We start from the raw sequence: 20,008 nt of genomic DNA on the forward strand, positions 1-20,008 counted from the left end.
CAGAGGGAGAAGCAGACTCCCTGCCGAGTAGGGAGCCCAACACAGTGTGGGGCTCGATCCCAGGACCTTTGGGATCATGACCTGAGCTGAAGGCAGGCAGATGTTTAACCAGCTGAGCCACCCAGGTGCCCTGAGAAATCAGCTCATTTTAATGAAGACATTACTGGGATTGGAAAATAATTTTAGTGAACCTTCAAGACATTATACTAAGTGAAATAAACCAGAATACAAAAAGACAAATATTGTGTGATTCCACTGTCCAGCATAGGCAAACTCATAGAGACCGAAAGTAGAGTTGAGGTTACCAGGGGCTGGGGGTGGGGGGAATGGGGAGTTTGTGTGTAATGGGTGCTGTTTCTGTTAGAGACGGTGAAGGAATCCTGGGGACGCAAAGTGGTGACAGTTACATAACGCTGGGATCGTACTTAATGCCATTGAACTGTACACGGAAAAGTGGTCAGAATGGTAAATTTTATGTTTATGTTTATTTTACTACAGTAAAAAAATTAATTTTAAAATACTTTCCAGGTTTCTCATATGAAAGATGAAGAAGTGGCTTTGATAAACCAACTAGCTTTGGTAGAAACATTGTGGATAGAAGAGCTAAGGATTCTGCAGGCATCTGCTGAGATTCTAAACAGTTTGCAAACAGCTTTTAGGTAACGTCACCTGATGCATTTGGTCACCTGTGGTGGGTGTGTACCATTTACAGTCACCCAGTGGTTTCTATTAAACAACTGTATACCAAGTCCTGCTCCTCTTGCTTTCTTTGTTTGTGGGGCGGAGCAGCGGCTGCTCCTGACATTGAAGGGTGTCTTTGGGGGGGCAGGGCAGGCTCTGCGGATTCTGGAGCCATAAGCGAAGGTGGATGTGTCATCCTCATAGCCTGTCTGATACTCTCAGAACAGATCACAGTCCTGCAGGAAGAAGTAGGAGGAAGGCACTGCACTGTGATGAGGGGGCGCTGTGAGGGGCTCTGTTGTGCCCTTTCACCCGGTGTCCTCCTAACCCCTCTGACTCAGCACCTGTCAAAGGGCAAGAAGTTCTATGTTTATTAGGTTCTAATACCGTTGGGTTAGGGATGTGCCGGCGGTGAGTGGCTTTGGGTGGTGCGTATGGGGGAGTGCGGGGCCAGCCTGGGTCTCAGCTGGGCTTCACGAACCCCAGCTGCACCAGACTGTCCCAGCGGGAGCAAACCACGTCACGTTTTTTGGTTCTGATTTCCAATCTGGAAAGGAGGTCATTGGGCAGGAATGGGGGTGGACGCCCTGTGCATCAACCCTGAGCCCCCACCCAGCGGAAGGGCCGAGGGGCAGGGACACATGTGGGCAAGTGATGCTGCCTCTCCCCTTCTTGGCCTCACTTACCAGGGATCAGGGAATTGGGTATAGGAGGGACAGTTGGGGCACTGTCTGTCTGTCATTTTTATGGAATGCGAGTTCAGTCATTAAATACCGGAGAGAGCGGGGCCTGCCTTAACAGACCACCCTCTGCAGTTTTCCAGAATGTGTTTGAATCTCTTTCTCGGACATGTCCCTTTTCCGTTCTCTTTGTGGTTTAACTCTTTTATTCTGCTGCTTTTCTGTTATTTTAATGGGGGTTTGGGAGGAATAGGAGATTACTGGGCTCAGTTGGCCATTTTGAATGAAGAGTCTTTACCTTCCCTTTTTCTTTTTTTTTTTTTTAAATAACATTTTAGGATATTGACTTTCCTCTGAGAATGGTTTTTATGTAAAGCGTGTACTAATTAGTACTTTTTAGATTTGGCTCAGGCTTTACACTCTTCGTAGCGTTCTCATGCCTGTCCGTGAACATTCAGGACCACTGTGAGGAAGTCAGCAGGTGTTATCATATATCACAGAAGCAAATACGTACCTTTTATAAAAACTGGACTACGATTGAAACATAAGACAGTAACATTTATTGAATATTAGCATTGCTGGATGTGAGGCACTGTGCTCAGGCCTGGTGTGCAGGGTTTTATTTAAGCCTCAGAGTTATCCCGTGCTGTAAATCAAAAGGGGAAGAAATTGCCTAAGATGCTATGCCTAGTGTGTGCTGTAGTGAAAATGCCCACCCACCCTGCCCTCAGAGGGACCAGGGTCCACAGCTGGGGTGTGTTTGTGGCTGGGATGTACCGTGCTGTCCCGATGACATGGGGATGTAGTTCACACCTCTGGGCTTGTCGCCTCCATTTCAGTGGGCATCAATATGCCAGTCAGGGAGCCTGGTACCGCTGATCCTCAGTCGGGATGTCTGCTTGATTCTGGGGTTCAGTGGAGGTAAAGTGCCCCAAAGCCATGGTTATATGTGAACGTCCATCCTTACTCTTTTCCTCTTTATCGTTTTCAGAATCAGTTGGGAAGAAGGGATGTTCCCTCCTCAGCTCTCCCTAGTCCTTGGCCTCAGGGGATCCCTGAATGAGTCACACAGGGGGTGGTGTCTTGAAGGGACCACCAGGCCTCTGCGAGGTTGGGGCCGGACTGGGACCACACAGTGCAGGGGCCACCCCAGTTGGGCATTCGTGCCCAGAATCCACTTTTCCCTCCCAGGTTTGCATTCTTCCCCAGCACTGGAATTCCTGCCCTCGTGGAATACAACCCAAACAAGCAAATGGGGCCCACTCACTTCGGAAGGCAGTCAGAGGATCTGGACGGATCTGGACATCTTTCCCTGTTCATATATATGGTTGGTGTTGACTTTATTTTTAAATAGCTGCAGTGTGTTTCAGGATTTGATACACCAGGGGTCTGCAAACTTTCAAGGGGCAGATAGTAAATATTTTAAGCTTTCTGAGCCATACGGTCTTTGTCCCAACTATATTGTACAGCATATAGACAGTATGCAAACAGGTTGCATGACTGTGTTCCAGTAAGACTGTTTACAGAGACAGGTCATGGGCCATGGTTGGCTGACCCCTGTGCTGTTTGATAATTATTTTTTCTGTTCCCTGTTTGTGTACATTTAGGACCTAACTATCTATCTATCTCTCTATATATATATACACACACACACACAGACACACACATACATGTATATATGTATGTATGTATATGTAAAATTTAAGTTATATATATTATGTAATATATATAACTTTATATAACTTAATGTGTATAATATATAGTACATGAACTCCTACTTGAAGGTGCCTTATACCTTCTGAAAATAAAGCCCCCCCCCAACATGAAAAACTTCACAGACTTGTGTGGTAATAGTTGTGCTTTAGGTGTCCAGTGTTTAGAAAAAAATAGACAATGACAAAAGTCGTTACACATTTACAAATGAGAAGTGTTTCATCATTCACATCAGGTCTATGTGTATTTGAAAAATGTCAGAATAAGACTCTTCCATTTGTAGACAATGCTTGGGAGAAATCTGAGGCTCTTGCAAGGCAGTCTGGCCCACAGGGTAACCTGCTGGTTTGTCCTTGAAAAATCATCATCATGAAGGCCAGCAAAACCATCTCTATCTAAACAGGAGGGGCAGCCTGCCCTGATCTTTTCCCAGCAGTACTGTTTTCTTCCTTCTTTAGTGTCCCACCCTCTCCCCTCCCCCAGCACCCTTTCCATCTTCCTCCTTTTCTGTTTTCTCTCCTCACTAGTGCCTTGTGTGCGGCTGAGGTTCCTAACACACCCGCCCCTTGTTGCTATCAGAGTTTGTGGGTGGAAAGCCTCCTGTGAGGGGTGACTTGGCCTGAGGGGACAGACACCAAGAAGTTAAGGGCTATTTGGGGTATACCTCAAGTCTGAAGGTGGAGACTGGTAATGACCTAGGAAATCAGAGCTGTTAATTCTATGAAAGTGGCTTTCACCGAAGCACTTAGACACCACCCTGAGAGGAGCCATTAAGGCCCAGAAATAGGGAATTTATTTTAGCTCCCAGGTGGCAGACAGCAACCACGTTCTGTGTGATAGATTAATGTTGGGTAGTAGTTTTGTCCAGAGGAGTAAAGTATAACAAAACCTAAATCAGTTTGTCAGCTGACATATGAATATAGAGCTTTGTCAGGCATGCAACCACGTTGGTTCACTTGGAAAAGGGCTTTTTTTTTTTTAAAAACAAAAAACAAAAAACAAAAAACAGATCCAGAAAGCCATTTGTGAATTAAAGGGAACGGAACATTAAGAGGGATGAAGTAGGCCTGAAGCATTTTTCTATAACCCTGCCAGTGTACCACATACAACAAAGCCAGGACCATAGAGAACACGCCAGCGTGCCACACGCAACAGTGCCATGTGCTCTCTCTGATGCTGTTCTGTTTTTACCTTTCAGAGGGCATCTTTCTGTCTTTATCATTCTGTTGTAACCTTGCCTTGAGGGAATATTTTCTTGTCTAATTTCCTTCTATTCTATAGTTAGATTATTACACAGTTTTAACATTAGGCTGTGAATAAATTTTTAAAACCTCACAAAAATATAGTAGAATTTAATAAAAATGCAACGTTACCACATCATACCCACTGGGACAGCTGTAATAAGAAAGATGAAGTGTTGAGGATGTGGAGCAATTGGAACCTCTAACCCTGCTGAGGGGGAGTCAGGTGGTGCAGTTGCTTTGAGCAACAGTCTGGCAGTTCCTCCAAAGGTTTAGCACAGAGTTTATGACCCAGCAATTCCCCTCCCAGGTGCATACCCAAGACTTGAAAACATGTCCACACAAAAACTTGAACATGAATGTTCATAGCAGTTCGTATAGCAGTTGTTCATAACAGCCCCCACCCAAAGGTTCCTCTGTGGATGAATGGATACATAAAATGAGATTTTTTCCATAAAATGGGATCTTATTCAGGCACAGAAAAGAAAAAGTACTCATAAATGCTACAACACAAATGAGCCTTAATGTGCTAAATGAAAGAACCCAGTTGCAAAAGACCACATATAATTGTATTTGTATGAAATGTGCAGAATTGGCAAATGTCGAGTGATGGGAAGTAGATGAGTGGCTGCTGTGGGGCGGGTGGGGCGGGCTGGGGCACGCCGGGATTGGGTGGCAAGGGCTAGAGCGTAGGGTTTCTCTCTGGGGTGACGGAAGTGCTCTCAAGCTGTGATGGCCGTGTGGCTTTGCACGAATACGGAGGCCCTTTGGATTGTACACTTTAAATGGGTCAGTGGTACGGTCTGTGAGTTGTATGTCAGTAAATCTATTTTTTAATAAAGTAAGGTTAGTGCTTAATATTCTACTCCTCTTCTCACTTGCAGCTAATGCTTTTCCAAAAAGGTCCCGAGGCTGTCAGTCTGACAGTGTCAGTAAGTGCCTGTGCATTACATTTATCACCTTGTTAATCCTGATCCATGATCTGATGAGGTCATATTTTCCTGATTGTGTAAATGTAAACATGAAGTTATTGCTGAGGTCACCTAGCACTGAGGGGAACAGGTGGGATTCAAACCTCTGTCGACCTCCAGACACCATGCTTGTAACGTTCATACAGCAAAGACTGTGTTTGTGAAAGGTGCACACAGGCTTAGGGAGGCATCTGATCTCACCTGATCAGGACTCTGTAAAGTTAAAGTGTAGCTGGATCGGTCATCCTTGGAAGAACATTGGAGGGCTGGATGTTACAGTCTTGCCTGTTTAAATCTGCTCTCTCCTGGCACTTACTTTGATAAGCAAAGAGACTCCTTAATATATAGAAGAGCAGACTTATGGCCCAGGGAACCCATCTTCAAAAATGGCAACCCAGTCCCTGAGCCACATTTTATAGAGGAGCAAATGAGTGTAGAGAAGGGAAGTAACGGGGCTGAGGATATTCAGCAGGTGAGCACAGAGCCACATGAGGGGGTGGAGCTATCTTTGGTCACAGGTAGTTGAAACTTTTATTAAGAGCATGCTTGTTAGGATGTGGGCCCTGATCATGGCATCAGACACTACCAGGTTCTACGAGCCCATCCCAAACCTATAGTATCAGAATCTCGGGGGGTAAGACCGGGAATATGTATTTTCAGTGAGCCCCTGGGTGATTTCAGTGCCCGTTGTTTGTGAACCACTCATTTAGAGATTCTGATGAAGGAGTGCCCTCTGAGGCCCTGGGCCCTGGGTTTTATTTGGTCATCTCATGACTCGATGTGAAGCGTTAGGCACACCCCAGATTGTGTGACTCTGAGGCTGGGGGCCTCTGAATACGTGTCCTGTCAGAGGGTTGGGGTGAAAGAGGGCCTTGAGATGATCCACTCAGACCCCCTCATTTTGTGGTTGAAGCCCCTAGAGATTGAGGAGCTTGCTCTGGACCCTGGATTTGCATATCAGAATCTGCGTTTTCTTTCTGATTCTAGTGGACGTCACACTGGCCTGCATTTTCCTTCCGTAGTGTAAGATCTAGACATTCTCCCAAATGGACTCCCCAAACCATATTCTAGAGAAGAATCAGAGTGGGAGTGAGGCAGTTGGAGGAGAAAGGGAAATGCTCACCCCAGCCCAGGAGGAGGTGGAGAAGGCGCTAACAGGAGCCAAGCTCCTGCCTGCGCTGGCCTGCACATTCTCATAGGATTTTCCCATCTCATTTCACAGTAGCTTTATGGGGCAAGTATTCCATGTTTTACCAGAGGTGAAGAAACTGAGGGACGGAAGGGTCATGGGACCTGTCCACATCATACAGTTGGGATTAGAACTCAGGAGTCTCTGAATTCAAGTCTGTCACTTGTCACTTATACCTGTTTCTGCCTTCAAAGATGGGCAGCCTACAGTGCAGGGCGGGTATAGACCCCCTTACAGCGGTTTGCTTTATTTTGTCTCATTTTCATGTTCTAACAGGCAACTTCCTCGACCTCATTGTGCAGACTGACAACAGGGAATGAGCAGCACCCAGGTGCAAGGAGAAAGATGTTCTGTCCAGGGGTCCCCAGGGGCCAAGCCCTCTCCCCGTGGTTTTCAGTTGTACAACCCCCTGCCTGTCACTGTGACATCCACATCACATAAAGGGCAGAGGGGCGAGAAGGGGTGAGTGATCCCAAAAGGCAGCCTAGCTGTACTTTTGATGTCTTAGCCAAGAAATCATTGTTAAGGCCCATGTCGAGGATCTTTTCCCCTATGTTTTCTTTTAGGAGTTTTATGGTTTCAGGTCTTACATTTAAATCTTTGATCTGTTTTGAGTTAATTTTTGTGAGTGGTATAAGATAGCATGTGGATATCCAGTTTCCCCAGCACCATTTATTGAAGAGACTATCCTTTTCCCATTGTGTGTTCTTGGTGGCCTTGTCAAAATTTAGTTGACCGTGTACGTGTGGGTTTATGTCTTGGCTCTCTGTTCTCTTCCATGTGATGGTTTTTATGCCAATAGCATACTATTCTGATTACTCTATCTTTGTAATATAACTTGAAATCAGGATGTGCCATGCCTCCAACTTTGTTCTTTATTTTTCAGGATCACTTTAGCCACTTGGGGTTTTTTGTGGTTCCATACAAATTTTTGGATACTTTTTTCTGTTTTTGTGAAAGATGCCATTACGATTTTGATAGGGACTGCATTGAATCTGTAGGTCACTTTGGGTAGTATGAACATCTTCACATCATTAATTCTTTTAATCCGTGAACATGGAATATCTTTACATTTATTCATGTCTTCTTTAATCTCTTTCATCAGTGTCATAGTTTTCAGTGTACAGGTCCTTCATCTCCTTGGTTAAATTTATTCCTATGTATTTTATTGTTTTTGATGCTGTTTTAAGTGGGATTGCTTTCTTAATTTGTCTTTCAGATAGTTTGTTATTAATGTGTGGAAATGCAACAGATTTCTGTATATTGATTTTGTATTCTGCTTCTTTACTGAACTTATTATTGCTAACAGATTTTTGGCAGAGTCTTTAAGGTTTTCTATGTATAAGATCATGTCATCTGCAAACAGGTAATTTACATCTTCTTTCTGATTTGGATGCCTTTATTTCTTTTTCTTGCCTAATTGCTGTGGCTGGGACTTCCAGTACTATGTTGAATAGAAATGGCCTTATTCCTGATCTTAGAGGAAAGGCTTTTAATTTTTCACCATTGTATATGATGTAGCTGTGGGCTCGTCATATATGACTTCTGTTATGCTGAGGAACATTTCTTCTGTACCTAATTTGTTGAGAGTTTTTATTATGAAAGGCTGTTGAATTTTGTCAAATGCTTTTTCTGCATCTATTAAAATGATTGTATGATTCTATCCTTTATTTTGTTAATGTAGTGTATCACATTTATAGATTTGCTTATGTTCAACCATCCTTGCATCCCGTGGATGAATCCTTCTTGATCATGGTGTGTGATCATTTTAATGTGTTCTTGAATTTGATTTGCTAGTGTTTTATTGAGGATTTTTGCATTTGAGTTCATCAGGAATATTGGCCTGCAATTTTCTTTGCTTGTGGTGTCCTTGTCTGCTTTCAGTATCATGGTAATGCTGGCTTCATAAAATGAGTTTGGAAGTGTTCCTTCCTCTGCAGTTTTTAGAAGAGTTTGAAAAGGATTGGTATTAATTTTTAAATGTTTGGTAAAAATCACCTGTGAAGCCATCTGGTCCTGGGCTTTTATTTGTTGGGAGAATTTTGATTACTAATTCAGTCTCCTTGCTTGTTATTGGTCTGTTCAAATTTTCTATTACTTCATGATTCAGTTTGGTAAGTTGTGTGTTTCTAGGAATTTATCAGTTTCTTCTAAATTATCTAATTTGTTGGCATATAGTGGACCGTAGTTGTCTCTTAGGATCTTTAGAATTTGTGTGGTATCAATTGTAATGTCTCTTCTTTCATTTTTTTTTATTGAGTCTTTTTTTCTTAGTTTAGCTAAATGTCAGTTTTATTTTTTCAAAAAGTCAACTCTTAGTTTTGTTGGTATTTTCTATTGTTTCTCTAGTCTTTTTTCAAAAGATTTTATTTATTTATTAGAAAGAGAGAGAGAAAGCAGGAGCAGGGGGAGGGGAAGAAGGAGAGGGAGAAGCAGGCTCCCTGCTGAGCAGGGAGCCTGACACGGGGCTCGATCCCAGGACCCTGAGATTATGACCTGAGCTTAAGGCAGATGCTTAACTGACTGATCCACCCAAGTGCCCCTCTCTAGTCTTTATTTCATTTATTTCTGCTCTAACTTTGGGCTTGGTTTGTTTTTCTTTTTCCAGTTCCTTGAGGTATAAGGTTAGGTTGTTTATTTGACATCTTTTTTCTTATTGTTAAGCATTGTTATTATAAACCTTCCTCTTTGAACTGCTTTGGCTGCATCCCATAAGTTTTGGTGTGTTGTGTTTCCATTTTTGTTTGCTTCTAGATGTTTTTTTGACTTCTTTGTTGACCCATTGGTTGTTAAGAAGTGTGTTGTTGAATTTTCACATATTTGTAAACTTTCCAGCTTTCTTCTTGTTGCTAATTTCCAGTCTCAACCATTGTGGTTGGAAAAGATACTTGATATGATTTCAGTGTTCTTAAATTTCTTAATACTTATTTTATGACCCAACATATGATTTATTCTGGAGAATGTTTCATGTGTGCTTGAGAAGAATGTGTTTTCTGCTGCTGTTGGATAGAACGTTCTGTATATATCTGTTAGGTACATTTGGTTTAAAGTGTCATTCAAGTACATTATTATCTTACTGATTTTCTTTCTGAATGATCTATTGAAAGTGAGGTATTAAAGTTCCCTACTATTGTTCCATTGCCATCTATTTTTGCCTTCACATCTGTTAATACTTGTTTAATTTATATATAGGTTTTTCAGTATTGGGTATGTAGATTTTTACAGATGTTATATCCTTTTGATGAATCGATCCTTTCATCATTATATAATGACTTTCTTTGTTAGGTTTTTGACTTAAAGTCTATTTTGTCTGATGTAAGTATAGCTATCCCTGCTCTCTTTCACTTTTCATTTGCACAGAATATCTTTTTCCATCCTTTACTTTCAATGAGTGTCCTTAAAGCTTAAGTGAGTCTCTTGTGAGCAGCATTTAGTTGTTTTTTTTTAAATCCGTATTTTTTTATCTATTCAGCCACTCATTGCTTTTAGTTAGGGAATTTAAACCATATACATTTAGAGTAATTCCTTTTTTTTTTTTTTAAAGATTTTATTTATTCATTTGACAGAGAGAGAGAGACAGCCAGTGAGAGAGGGAACACAAGCAGGGTGAGTGGGAGAGGAAGAAGCAGGCTCCCAGTGGAGGAGCCTGACGTGGGATGCCCAGGACTCTGGGATCACGCCCTGAGACGAAGGCAGAGGCTTAACGACTGAGCCACCCAGGCGCCCCTAGAGTAATTCCTGATCGGTAAAGACTTACTATCACCATCCTGTTAATTGCTTTTTCTGATTGTTTTGTAGTTGCTTTGTTCCTTTCTTCCTCTCTTGCTGTCTTTGTGAGCGGATGATTTTTTTTACAGTGGTATGCTTTGATTCTGTTGTCTTTATCATTCCTGTATCTGTTATAGATTTTTGCTTTGTGGTTATCATGAAATTTTTATAATACATCTTATAATTATGACTATTTTGAGCTGATAACTTGAATTGCATAAAAATCTTCTACACATTTACTTGCTCACATAGTTTATGTTGTTGATGTCCTAATTTACATCTTTTTATATTATCTATCCATTAACAAAATATTGGTGCTGTAGTTATTTTTACTCTTTTTTGTCTCTTAACCTGTATTTTGCCTCTTAACCCTTTGGAATTCGAAGTGATTTACACACCACCTTTGCAGTATTAGAGTATTTTGAATTTGGTGGCATGTTTTCCTTTACTAGTGAATTTATACTTCCATCTGTTTTCATGTCACTAATTAGTGTTCTTGTTTCAGCCTCCACTCCTTTTAGCATTTCTTATAAGGCAGATATGGTGGTGGTAAATTCCCTCAATTTTTGTTTGTTTGCAAAAGATTTTATTTCTCCTTTACTTCTTAAGGACAGCTTTGCTGGGTAAAGTGTTCTTGGTTGACGGTTTTTTTTCCCCTGAGCACTTTGAATATGTTCTCTCCTCTCCTGGCCTGCAAGGCTGCTGATGAGAAATCTGCTGATAGCCTCATATATGATTAATCTTTTTTCTCTTGCTGTTTTCAAAATTCTCTTTTTGTCTTTGATTTAGAATCTTGGTGAAGATCTCTTTGGGTTGTATCTGGGGACTTTTTTTTTTTTTTTTTTAAAGATTTTATTTATTTATTCATGAGAGACCGAGAGAGGTATTGAGAGAGAGAGAGAGGCAGAGGCAGAGGGAGAAGCAGGGAGCCTGATGCGGGACTCGATCCCAGGACCCTGGGATCATGACCTGAGCCGAAGGCAGACGCTTAACTGACTGAGCCACCCAGGCGCCCCGTATCTGCGGACTTTTGAGCTTCATGTACCTGGATGGCGGCCATACTTTTCCCAGATTTGGGAAGTATTCAGCCATTCTTTAAGTAAGTTTTCTGTCCCTTTCTCTGTCTCTTCTTCTGGGACACCCATAGTACACATGTTGTTTCATTGGATGTGTTCCATAATTCACCTAGGGTTTTTTTTCACTCTTTTCCATTCTAATTTCTTTTTTCTCCTCTAACTGGATAATTTCACCATGACTTGTCTTCAAGTTTCCAGATTCTTATTTCTGCCTGATGGAGCCTAATGTTGAAGCTTTCTGTTGTATTTTTAATTTCGTTCATTGTATGCTTTCAGCTCAGAGTCTTGATTAGGTTCTTTTTGTATGATTTATGTCTCTGTTGAACTTCTCATTTTGCTCATGTATTATTTTCCTGAGTTCATTAAATTGTCTGTGTTCTCTTAAATCTGACTGAGCTTCCTTTTTAAAATGCCTTAAAATGATTATTTTAAATTTTTTTTCGTAACTCACCGATCTGCATTTCTTTGGGATTGGTTACTGAAAAATCATGTTCCTTTTGTGGTGTCATGTTTGCTTTGTCCTGTTTCTGATGGCTTTGTGTTGCTGTTTGCACATTTGAGGGTGCATTCACCTCTTCCAGCCGTTTGACTGACTTTGGCCTTGGGGAAAGACTTTCACCTAGAAGTGGCTACAAGGATGCCAGCTGGGTGGGATGCAGTGTCTTTCATTCTTGGAAGGCACAGCAGTGTAGTCTCCATGCAGTTGCACCAGCTGAGGTCCGTGCAGGCACAGACCTGTGGGTGTTTTCTGTAGCCAAGACTGTGGGTGGCGTGGTGACTAAGGCTGTTGGGATATTCAGAGGCGAAGGTTGCTAGGATCTTCTGTTCTGTTTTTGCCTGCGGGAGGAAGTTCTAGGAAAAGGGGATCCTTCTTGGCCTGTAGTCTGGAATGCTGGCACTCAGAGCAATAGGCGAGCTGAAGTCCTGGGATCGGATGCGTGTAGAACTAACACAGTGCCTGGGCCCTGGGGCACAGGTGCACTTGCTGCAGCGGGGGCACTGATGTCTAAGGTGCAGGTGTATGTAGAACCTTGTGAAACCAGGGTCTGGGTCTCTGGGTCTTGCAGTGATTCTGGCAGGTAGATGATGCAGCAGCGGCTCAGGCCTGGGAATAGCAAGGAATAGCAGTGGCTTGGGCCCAGAGGGCAGGGGCAGTAGCAGCAGAGCCTGTGGATGGTGGTGGGTCACAGTCCCGACTTTGGCCTCAGGGGCAGTTTTAGGATAGCAGAAGCACATGTCTAATGATGGCCTATTAAAGCCCCATGTTAGGATCCAGGGAGCAAGACCTAGGGCAGCAGCGGTACCCCTGGCAATGACAGTTCAGAGCTTTGACCTGGAACCCAGGGACAGGGATCAGAGCAGTGATACTGTGTCCTGGTGGTGGTGGTTCAGAGCAGCAACCTGGAACCTGGACGGTGGGGTTCCGAGCAGTGGCAGCACAGCCCCATCAGTGAAGGGTCACAGGGTAGCCCCTGTCAGGGGACAAAGCTGCAGCCTGAGTTGAGGGCAGGGCTCAGGGCAGTGGCAGCTCCCATCTTGTATATGGTGAGGCACTGTGAAGTCTTGATCTCAAAGAGCTGGGCACAGCAGTGACACGGTTTCTGAGGGCAGATCTTATTGCAGGGACAGCTCAAGCCATGAGGAGGGGACTCAGTGCTGGGAAGTCCAGGCAGCTCCATCAGCTGGGATCAGTACTGGTGTAGACCGTGGGAGGCCACGGTAGCAAAGGCTGCAAACATCCACAGTGGTGTGGCTTGCTGGAGTTCTCCTGTTCTCCTTTACCCCATAAGAGCAGCTTCCCCCGAGTATATCCCCCATGCACTAAGCTGCTCTTGACTTGAGAATGGGGAGATGTGGGTAAAACACTTCCTGTCTTTTTCGATGTGACCAAGCTTGGATTTTAAGCTCTGCAGGGTTTTTGCTGCTTTTTAAAAAATTGTGGCCCAGAGCTTTCCCTGAGTTATTTTCATTGCTTCGTAGTTGTTTATAAACTGTTTTTTTTTTTTTTTTTTTTTTGTGAGGATGATGAGCATTGGGACCCCCTAGCCCTCCATCTTGTTGACTGATGTCACCTCCCTTGCACAAGGCAGAGCTTTATAAACTATTGAGCCTGGGTCCCAGCCCATAGGCTCTGATTTAATTGGTCTGGGGTGTGCCAAGATATTGGGGCCCTAAAGCTTTCAGGTGACTCTGATGTATGTCACAGTTCCCTTTCTGAGGCTCTGCTCTATAGGAGAAAAGCTGCGTTAACTAGTCCTAGGTGGAACTCTCTGGTTTTCCAGTGTGTACAGTGACAGGAGTTTGGGAGGTGGGATACAGAGTGCCCATTGCTATACTACCACACACGTTTATGCTGCTGAAATTAGTGTTTTAAATGGTGCCAATCCATACTGAGAACAGATTAATCCCAAGCTCAGATGCCTTAACATTTGGTTCAGTGAGTACATTGAAGTATGGGTGGCCAGACCACAACAGATGCTTAGTGCATTTTAGTTCTTTTCATGCAACTCTTTTAAAAACAAGTCATACCTGTTAGTGTCCCAAGTGTTCGGCTGGGTGCCCGAAATAGACAAAACGGATCTCTGAATCTTCGTGGGACTTTGCCGCAAGCCGAGGCACTTCTGTTTTCGTACACTAGATGGCACAAGAAGACCGCCGGGCTGAGGCTCCGTCAAAATGAGGCAGCAGACTATCATTTTTTTCAGCTGTTAGTAGGATCCAGACAAGGCAAAACAACTCTGTGTTGCTACTGGGGTAAAATGCAGAGATTCATGTCCTCTGGGGGGTGTTGGATCTCCTTGGGTGAGAAACACAGGCGGATAAACGTTAGTTCAAGGTGACAGCTGCCAGACAAGGGCCAGGTGTGTTGAGCTCGGAGGAGGGAGTTGGGTTGGGGAAGGGAGTTTGAAAAGATGCAGAAACTGCCCAGGCTCTGCCTACAGACAAGCCATAAAGATATGTTGATATTTAGCACTTTCTTTTAAGAAACAATGTCTAGCACCAGATAGCAGGTTTTCATTTCTAACATCACCGATAGCATGTGGACTCAGGTCCCAACACGCAGGCAAATAGAGGAAGGGGAGCTTTTAAAGGAGTTCGAATTGACCACCCCCACAGAGAAAGGGGTGTAGTCCTGTGACTTCTCTTCTGCGAGATGTTTCTGGAATTAGAAAATGGTGCATTTTGTGGCGAGAGCTGGCAAGGAGCCATTCCTTCTGACTGATGGGAGGGCTGGCCCATCTGTCATTAGAGGTGCGTGCATTTGATCTGAAGACAGAGCTTCAAGGTGGAGTGAAAACGCCAGGGTGTCCTTGGATTTCCCTGTCCACAGGCGGCTGACAGCCTTCAGATCCCGTTACACAGTGGCTAGGCCGGCGGTCCTATTTGAAATGATTTCTTTGGTCTGCTGGACTCTCTCTGTGCTTCCATGATCTGTCCTTAGATCAAGACTGACTCACCTTGCAGATGGGGGAGCTCCTGGCGCATCTCTTTCCTTTTGATTTCTCGCTCCTTCTACACCTGCTACTGATACACGTTCTGGCTTTGCCTTGAGTGGATGCTTGTTTTCTCTTTGGTGTTTCGTCTAGAGTGTGCTGGCAAGACCTGCACGAGGCCCTTACTACAGTATTGGATTTTCCCCCCTTAATCGAAAGAGTAGAGGAAATGCAAATGACTGTTTATCTGATTGGAATTGCCTTACTGGTGGTGGCTACCTGTTTGGGAAACAGATCTTAAGAGTCTTCAGGTTGGGGTAATGAGCTCTTTCTGATTGGTGTAGGTCAATATTCAGAGCAGGCAGCCACAGCATAGCCTGGATTGGGAGCCACGGCTCATATGGGCACAAACATCAGCAGAAATTGTGTGAAAGATGAAATATTCTGTTTCTTTATCCAGAAGACAGTGTCTCTGATACCAGTAAGACCAAACAACGGCGGGGGGCAACTGTGAGAACCCCTCCTTTTTCTTTTATGGCTTACTAGTGGCAGGAGTCTAGGGGAGGCCACGGCCACCAGGAACTACCCTCAGCAAGCTAAGTGGTGTCAGCATCTTTTATTGGGCTCACATAGAGCCCTGCTCCTCAAGGGTTGAAATGCAGACCGACAGTATCAGCTCCCCTGGGAGTTTGTTAGAAATGCAGAGTCTCAGGTCCCCCCGACTTACTGAATCAGAGTCTGCACTGTCACAAGACGTGTGTTCTTGCGAAATGTAGCAAAGCTGCGTCTCAGGAGCATGTCTAGCTCCAGGAATTGTGTTTGGTAGAGTCTTATCAGTCTGCTGGGCGGGTCTGACCAACAGCCGTCAGTATAGCACAGCTGGGGGTGCTGGTCCTTGACCAAAGGCGTCCCGTTGGAGCCGGCTTATCTACAGAGAGTGGGGCGGGGCTGTGGGTTCTGCTGAGAGGCTGGATTATCAGAGCAATTATGGTTTTGCCCCTTTTACTTTGGGCTGTTCCCAGTCCCCCCTGCAGTACCAGGTGAGGTGGCCCCACAGAAGCTGCCAGTTTCTCACCTACACTCCATGCCGGCGAGCTGCCGGGCAGTTGGCTGTGGAGCTGCAGGCTTCCTAACGCACGTTTCTGAGGTTCACCTTCACGGGGAACGGATAGATGCTAATGCAACAGTGTTCTTACGAAGTCACTGAGCCACTGTAGATGCATTAGCACTGGTGGGCCTGGACTGGAAGAGTCCAGGGACTTTTAGACTGGCCAGTGTTTCCTTAGTGTTTCCAGGGACTGCCTAGCGACTAGGGGCTGGCACGGTACTAGATGGGTGCCATCCATGAATGGATTCCATCCTCGACATGACTGTTCTCTGTCTGACAGATGAAGAAGGCCCAGCTCAACGGGTCACTAGGTAAGGTCCCTTCCTTGCCTGAACACAGCCCTGGTCTGCTTGATGCCCTGTGGGCTTTATACCCATACAAGGTCTTTCGGGACATTTCTGTGGACTGCTTGCCGACTTCCTGTAACCCTGCGGTTAAGAGTAGGGATGAGTTTGGTTGGAATCTTAAAGAATGAGGCCATGGGGATGGGGGCAGCCTTCTTATTTGCTTCCCTCAGGCCATCCATGGGTTTCTGGGGGTTGGAGGGAGGGCAGACAACTGCACTCTGAATCCTGGCTGTGCCTTTCCTTTTTTGTGGCTTTGGTTACCCACAGCAGGTTCGGACATGCTCCTGACTCACAGATAGAGCCAGGTGGAGCTGCTGGCAGCCACAGGCGTCCCGGACAGGCTGATTTCACGGCATTGTTCCCGCACATTAGCTCATATTTATGCGGAATGATGGGGAACAGTGCCTGGTGTCTCTTCTTTTGTTTATATACATTTTTTTCTTTGTGAGGGGGGAAAAAAGAGCTGACTCCCTTTTAAGGAACATGAAAACTGAGTTTTGTCTTCCCTTCCTATTACTGTCAAACAAAAGTCACCTTAGAACTCAAAATCACATGGGGTCCGTCACTGGCAGGAAGCAAGGCCTTTCCTCATGAATGTATAACTTACAGTAAGTTCTCAGCAGACCAAAAAAAATGCCTTTTATCATGTTCTGGTTTTTCCCTCCCACTGTTTTATTTCACTTACAACATCACTCAGGCCCAAATGGTATTTGTCAGGAGTAACTGGCAAACGCTGGAGGCTGTGTTCAAGGCTGCTTGAATGGAAAATCTCAAAGCAGTCGCCCATGTTGAAAGAAAATATTACATTTGATCTTTTTTTATGATTTCTGCAGACATGATGCGTGTCTGCATTCTTTAGCCTTATAACCCCTTTATATTTGAAAGAAAAAAAAAATCCCTGCAGGAAGTAGCACTTCACAGTTAATTTACAGTATGCCCGAGAAGTAACCACAACACATGGGAAGTCATTTTAAAAACACCTCCATGATTTATTTTTATTAGCTGTCTAATAAACCTGCGCCGGTTTGCAGGTTGTTATATGTTGAATTATGACTTTGAGCCTCACGTTTCATGTCTGTTTCTATGAGGCTGTTTATTCTTCTGGATGAAAATACACCTAAGGATGCTGGCAGCCGTCCGCAAACGTGTAATGCCCTCTCACTTAGTCTTGGTTGTAAGCAGCGTGCTTTTGGATACAGCAGAGTAGAAGCATCGGATCAAATTGAGGTCGCGAGCAGAGGGGATGTGACTGACAGCAATGCGGCGAACTGGGATTGGGTGTCCTGAACCACTGGGTGGCTCGCTCTGCCAGACGGTCCCTCTGTGTTTTCTCTCCTAGGCACACAGCACAGTTAGGTGACAGAGCTTGGAGGCTTTTTCAAGTCACACATCCTAATAGAAATCCACCTTGCTCCATGTTCCAGATGTGCATATGTGCGTCCTAAGAAGGAAGCGACACAGGGTCTCAGAGCTCATGGTGAGTCCTTACCACCCTGTAGCCACTACCCTGGGGTCATTCTGGAGTAAGAACGGACACCAAGGGTCCTCTCAGTATCCTGGAAACTCTAGATCACAGGTCAGCAAACTACAACCACTCCCTATTTTTGTAAATAAAGTGTTTTCTTTTTCTAAATGCAAACTTTAAAAAACTGTGGTAAGATATGCATAACATAAAACTTGCCATCGTAGCCGTTTTGAAGCATAGTAGTTTAGCGGCACTGAGGACGATGTTGTGTAAGCGTCACCGGGGTCTGTTTCCAAAACTTCCTCACCTCAGGTGGAAACTCTGTGTCCATTAATCAGTGACTCCTCCTCCCACTCCCTGCCCCCGCCCCCAGCACCAGGTAGCCTCTGGTCTACTTTCTGCTCCTATAATTTGCCTATTCTAGATGTTTCATTGAGATGGAATCGTATACTATGTGTCCTTTTTTGTCCGGTTTATTTAACTTAGCCTCATGTTTTCGAGGTTCATCCATGATGTGATGTGTGTTAGGGATTCATTGCTCCTCAGGCTTTGTTGAGGTTCGATTGAGAATTAAGCATTGTATGTATTTAAGGTGTACGACCTGATGATTTGACATATTTTTACATTATGAAATAATCACCACAATCCAGCTAATTAACATATCCATCACCTCACATAGTTACTGTATAATTTTTTTTTCTTTGTGGTGAAGACACTTAAGATCTGCCCCCTTTTATGGAACATAAGAAATCGCAGGAAGATCGGTAGGAGAAGGAAGGGAAGAATGAAGGGGGTGGGTAAACAGAAGGGGAATGAACCATGAGTGACTGTGGACTCTGGGAAACAAACTGAGGGCTTCAGAGGGGAGGGGGGTGGGGGCCTGGGATAGTCTGATGATGGGTATTAAGGCGGGCACGTATTCCATGGAGCACTGGGTGTTATACGCAAATAATGAGTCATGGTACACTACATCAAAAACTAAGGATAAACTGTATGGTGACATAACATAATAAAAATTATTATTAAAAAATAGAAAGATCTACCCTTCTAGCAAATTTCGGGTATACAAAATAGTACTGTTAACTATGGTCATGGCGTCAGATCTCCAGAACTTGCTCATCTTGCGTTGCTGCTTTTTTTCTTTGTGATAAAAACAAGTGACATAAAATTTGTCATCTTAACCATTTTTAAATGTACAGTTCAGTAGGGTTAACTGTATTCACATTGTTGTGTGACAGATGTCTAGAACTTTTTCGTCTTGCAAAACAAACTCTATACCGGTTGAATAATACCTCCCCTTTTCCCTCTCCCCTCTGCCCCTGGGGACTTCTATTTTACTTTCTGTTTCTTTTTTTTTTTTTTTTTAAGATTTTATTTATTTATTAGAGAGAGAGACAGCCAGCGAGAGAGGGAACACAAGCAGGGGGAGTGGGAGAGGAAGAAGCAGGCTCCCAGCAGAGGAGTCTGATGTGGGGCTCGATCCCAGAACGCTGGGATCACGCCCTGAGCTGAAGGCAGACGCTTAACGACTGCGCCACCCAGGCGCCCCCTACTTTCTGTTTCTAATAGCTTGACTCCTTTAGATACCTCCCAGGGGGGGAATCATATAGTATTTGTCCTTTTGTAACTGACTTATTTCACTTAGCATCATGTCCTTAAGGGTTATCCATTTTGCAGCATGTTACAGGATTTTCTTCTTTTTTTTGTGGCTGAATAATATATAACATATTTTGTTATTTATTCATCAGTTGGTGGACACTTGGGATGTTTCTACCTCTTGGCTATTGTGAATAATGCTGCTGTGAACATGGATGTACAATATCTGTTTGAGTCTCAGCGTTCAGTGTTTTTGGGTGTGTACCCAGAAGTTTGTAAATAGAGTTTAATTGTAACACAGCCATGTCTATTTGTTTACCAGTTGTCTATGGCTGTTTCCCCTTACAACAGGAGAGTTGAGCAGTTGTGACAGAGACCATATGGCTCACAGACCTGAAAATATTTACTATCTGGCCCTTTCCAGAATAGGGCTCCTTCCTGACTCCTGCTTCAGATCTCACAGAATATGTACTTTCTCCATTTGGTGGCTCTGTTGGAGAGGTACTTCTCTTGGTCACTGGTTTTGAATCAGGCCTAGTTATTTACCTGGTGTTTGGTAGACACAAAACCACCACACCCAGCATGCTCCAATCTCAGACAGACTCTTTTGGCCCCGATACATCTGCTCACCTCCCTGGGGCTTGACTGACAAGGATGAAGTACAAAATCTGTACTTTGGTGACATTTTTTTTTCCTGCTGCAATATCTATGTATTAGTTTCTTAGGGCTGCCATAACAA

At 44.0% G+C, this 20,008-nt stretch overlaps 1 protein-coding gene across 9 annotated transcripts in view; it reads left to right on the plus strand.

Annotated features, from left to right (window-relative positions):
* Positions 1 to 20,008, plus strand: part of SETD4 (SET domain containing 4) — a 78,602-nt gene that overhangs the window by 25,337 nt on the left and 33,257 nt on the right. For 6 of the 9 annotated variants that reach the window (XM_040620986.1, XM_040620987.1, XM_040620983.1 and 3 more), the window contains exons 11-13: positions 529 to 659; positions 2,553 to 2,688; positions 17,548 to 17,685. The exons of 1 other annotated variant lie outside the window; for it this stretch is intronic. In XM_040620986.1, coding sequence (XP_040476920.1) covers positions 529 to 659; positions 2,553 to 2,688; positions 17,548 to 17,568 — 288 coding nt within the window. In that variant the 3' untranslated portion in view covers positions 17,569 to 17,685. Of the gene's footprint in view, positions 1 to 528; positions 660 to 2,552; positions 2,689 to 17,547; positions 18,280 to 20,008 lie in introns of those variants that run through there. 2 more of the 9 variants (XM_008701869.2, XM_008701878.2) reach the window with 2 other exon arrangements.

Source organism: Ursus maritimus, unplaced genomic scaffold (genome assembly GCF_017311325.1).
Source record: "Ursus maritimus isolate PB19 unplaced genomic scaffold, ASM1731132v1 scaffold_4, whole genome shotgun sequence".
NCBI lineage: Eukaryota > Metazoa > Chordata > Mammalia > Carnivora > Ursidae > Ursus > Ursus maritimus.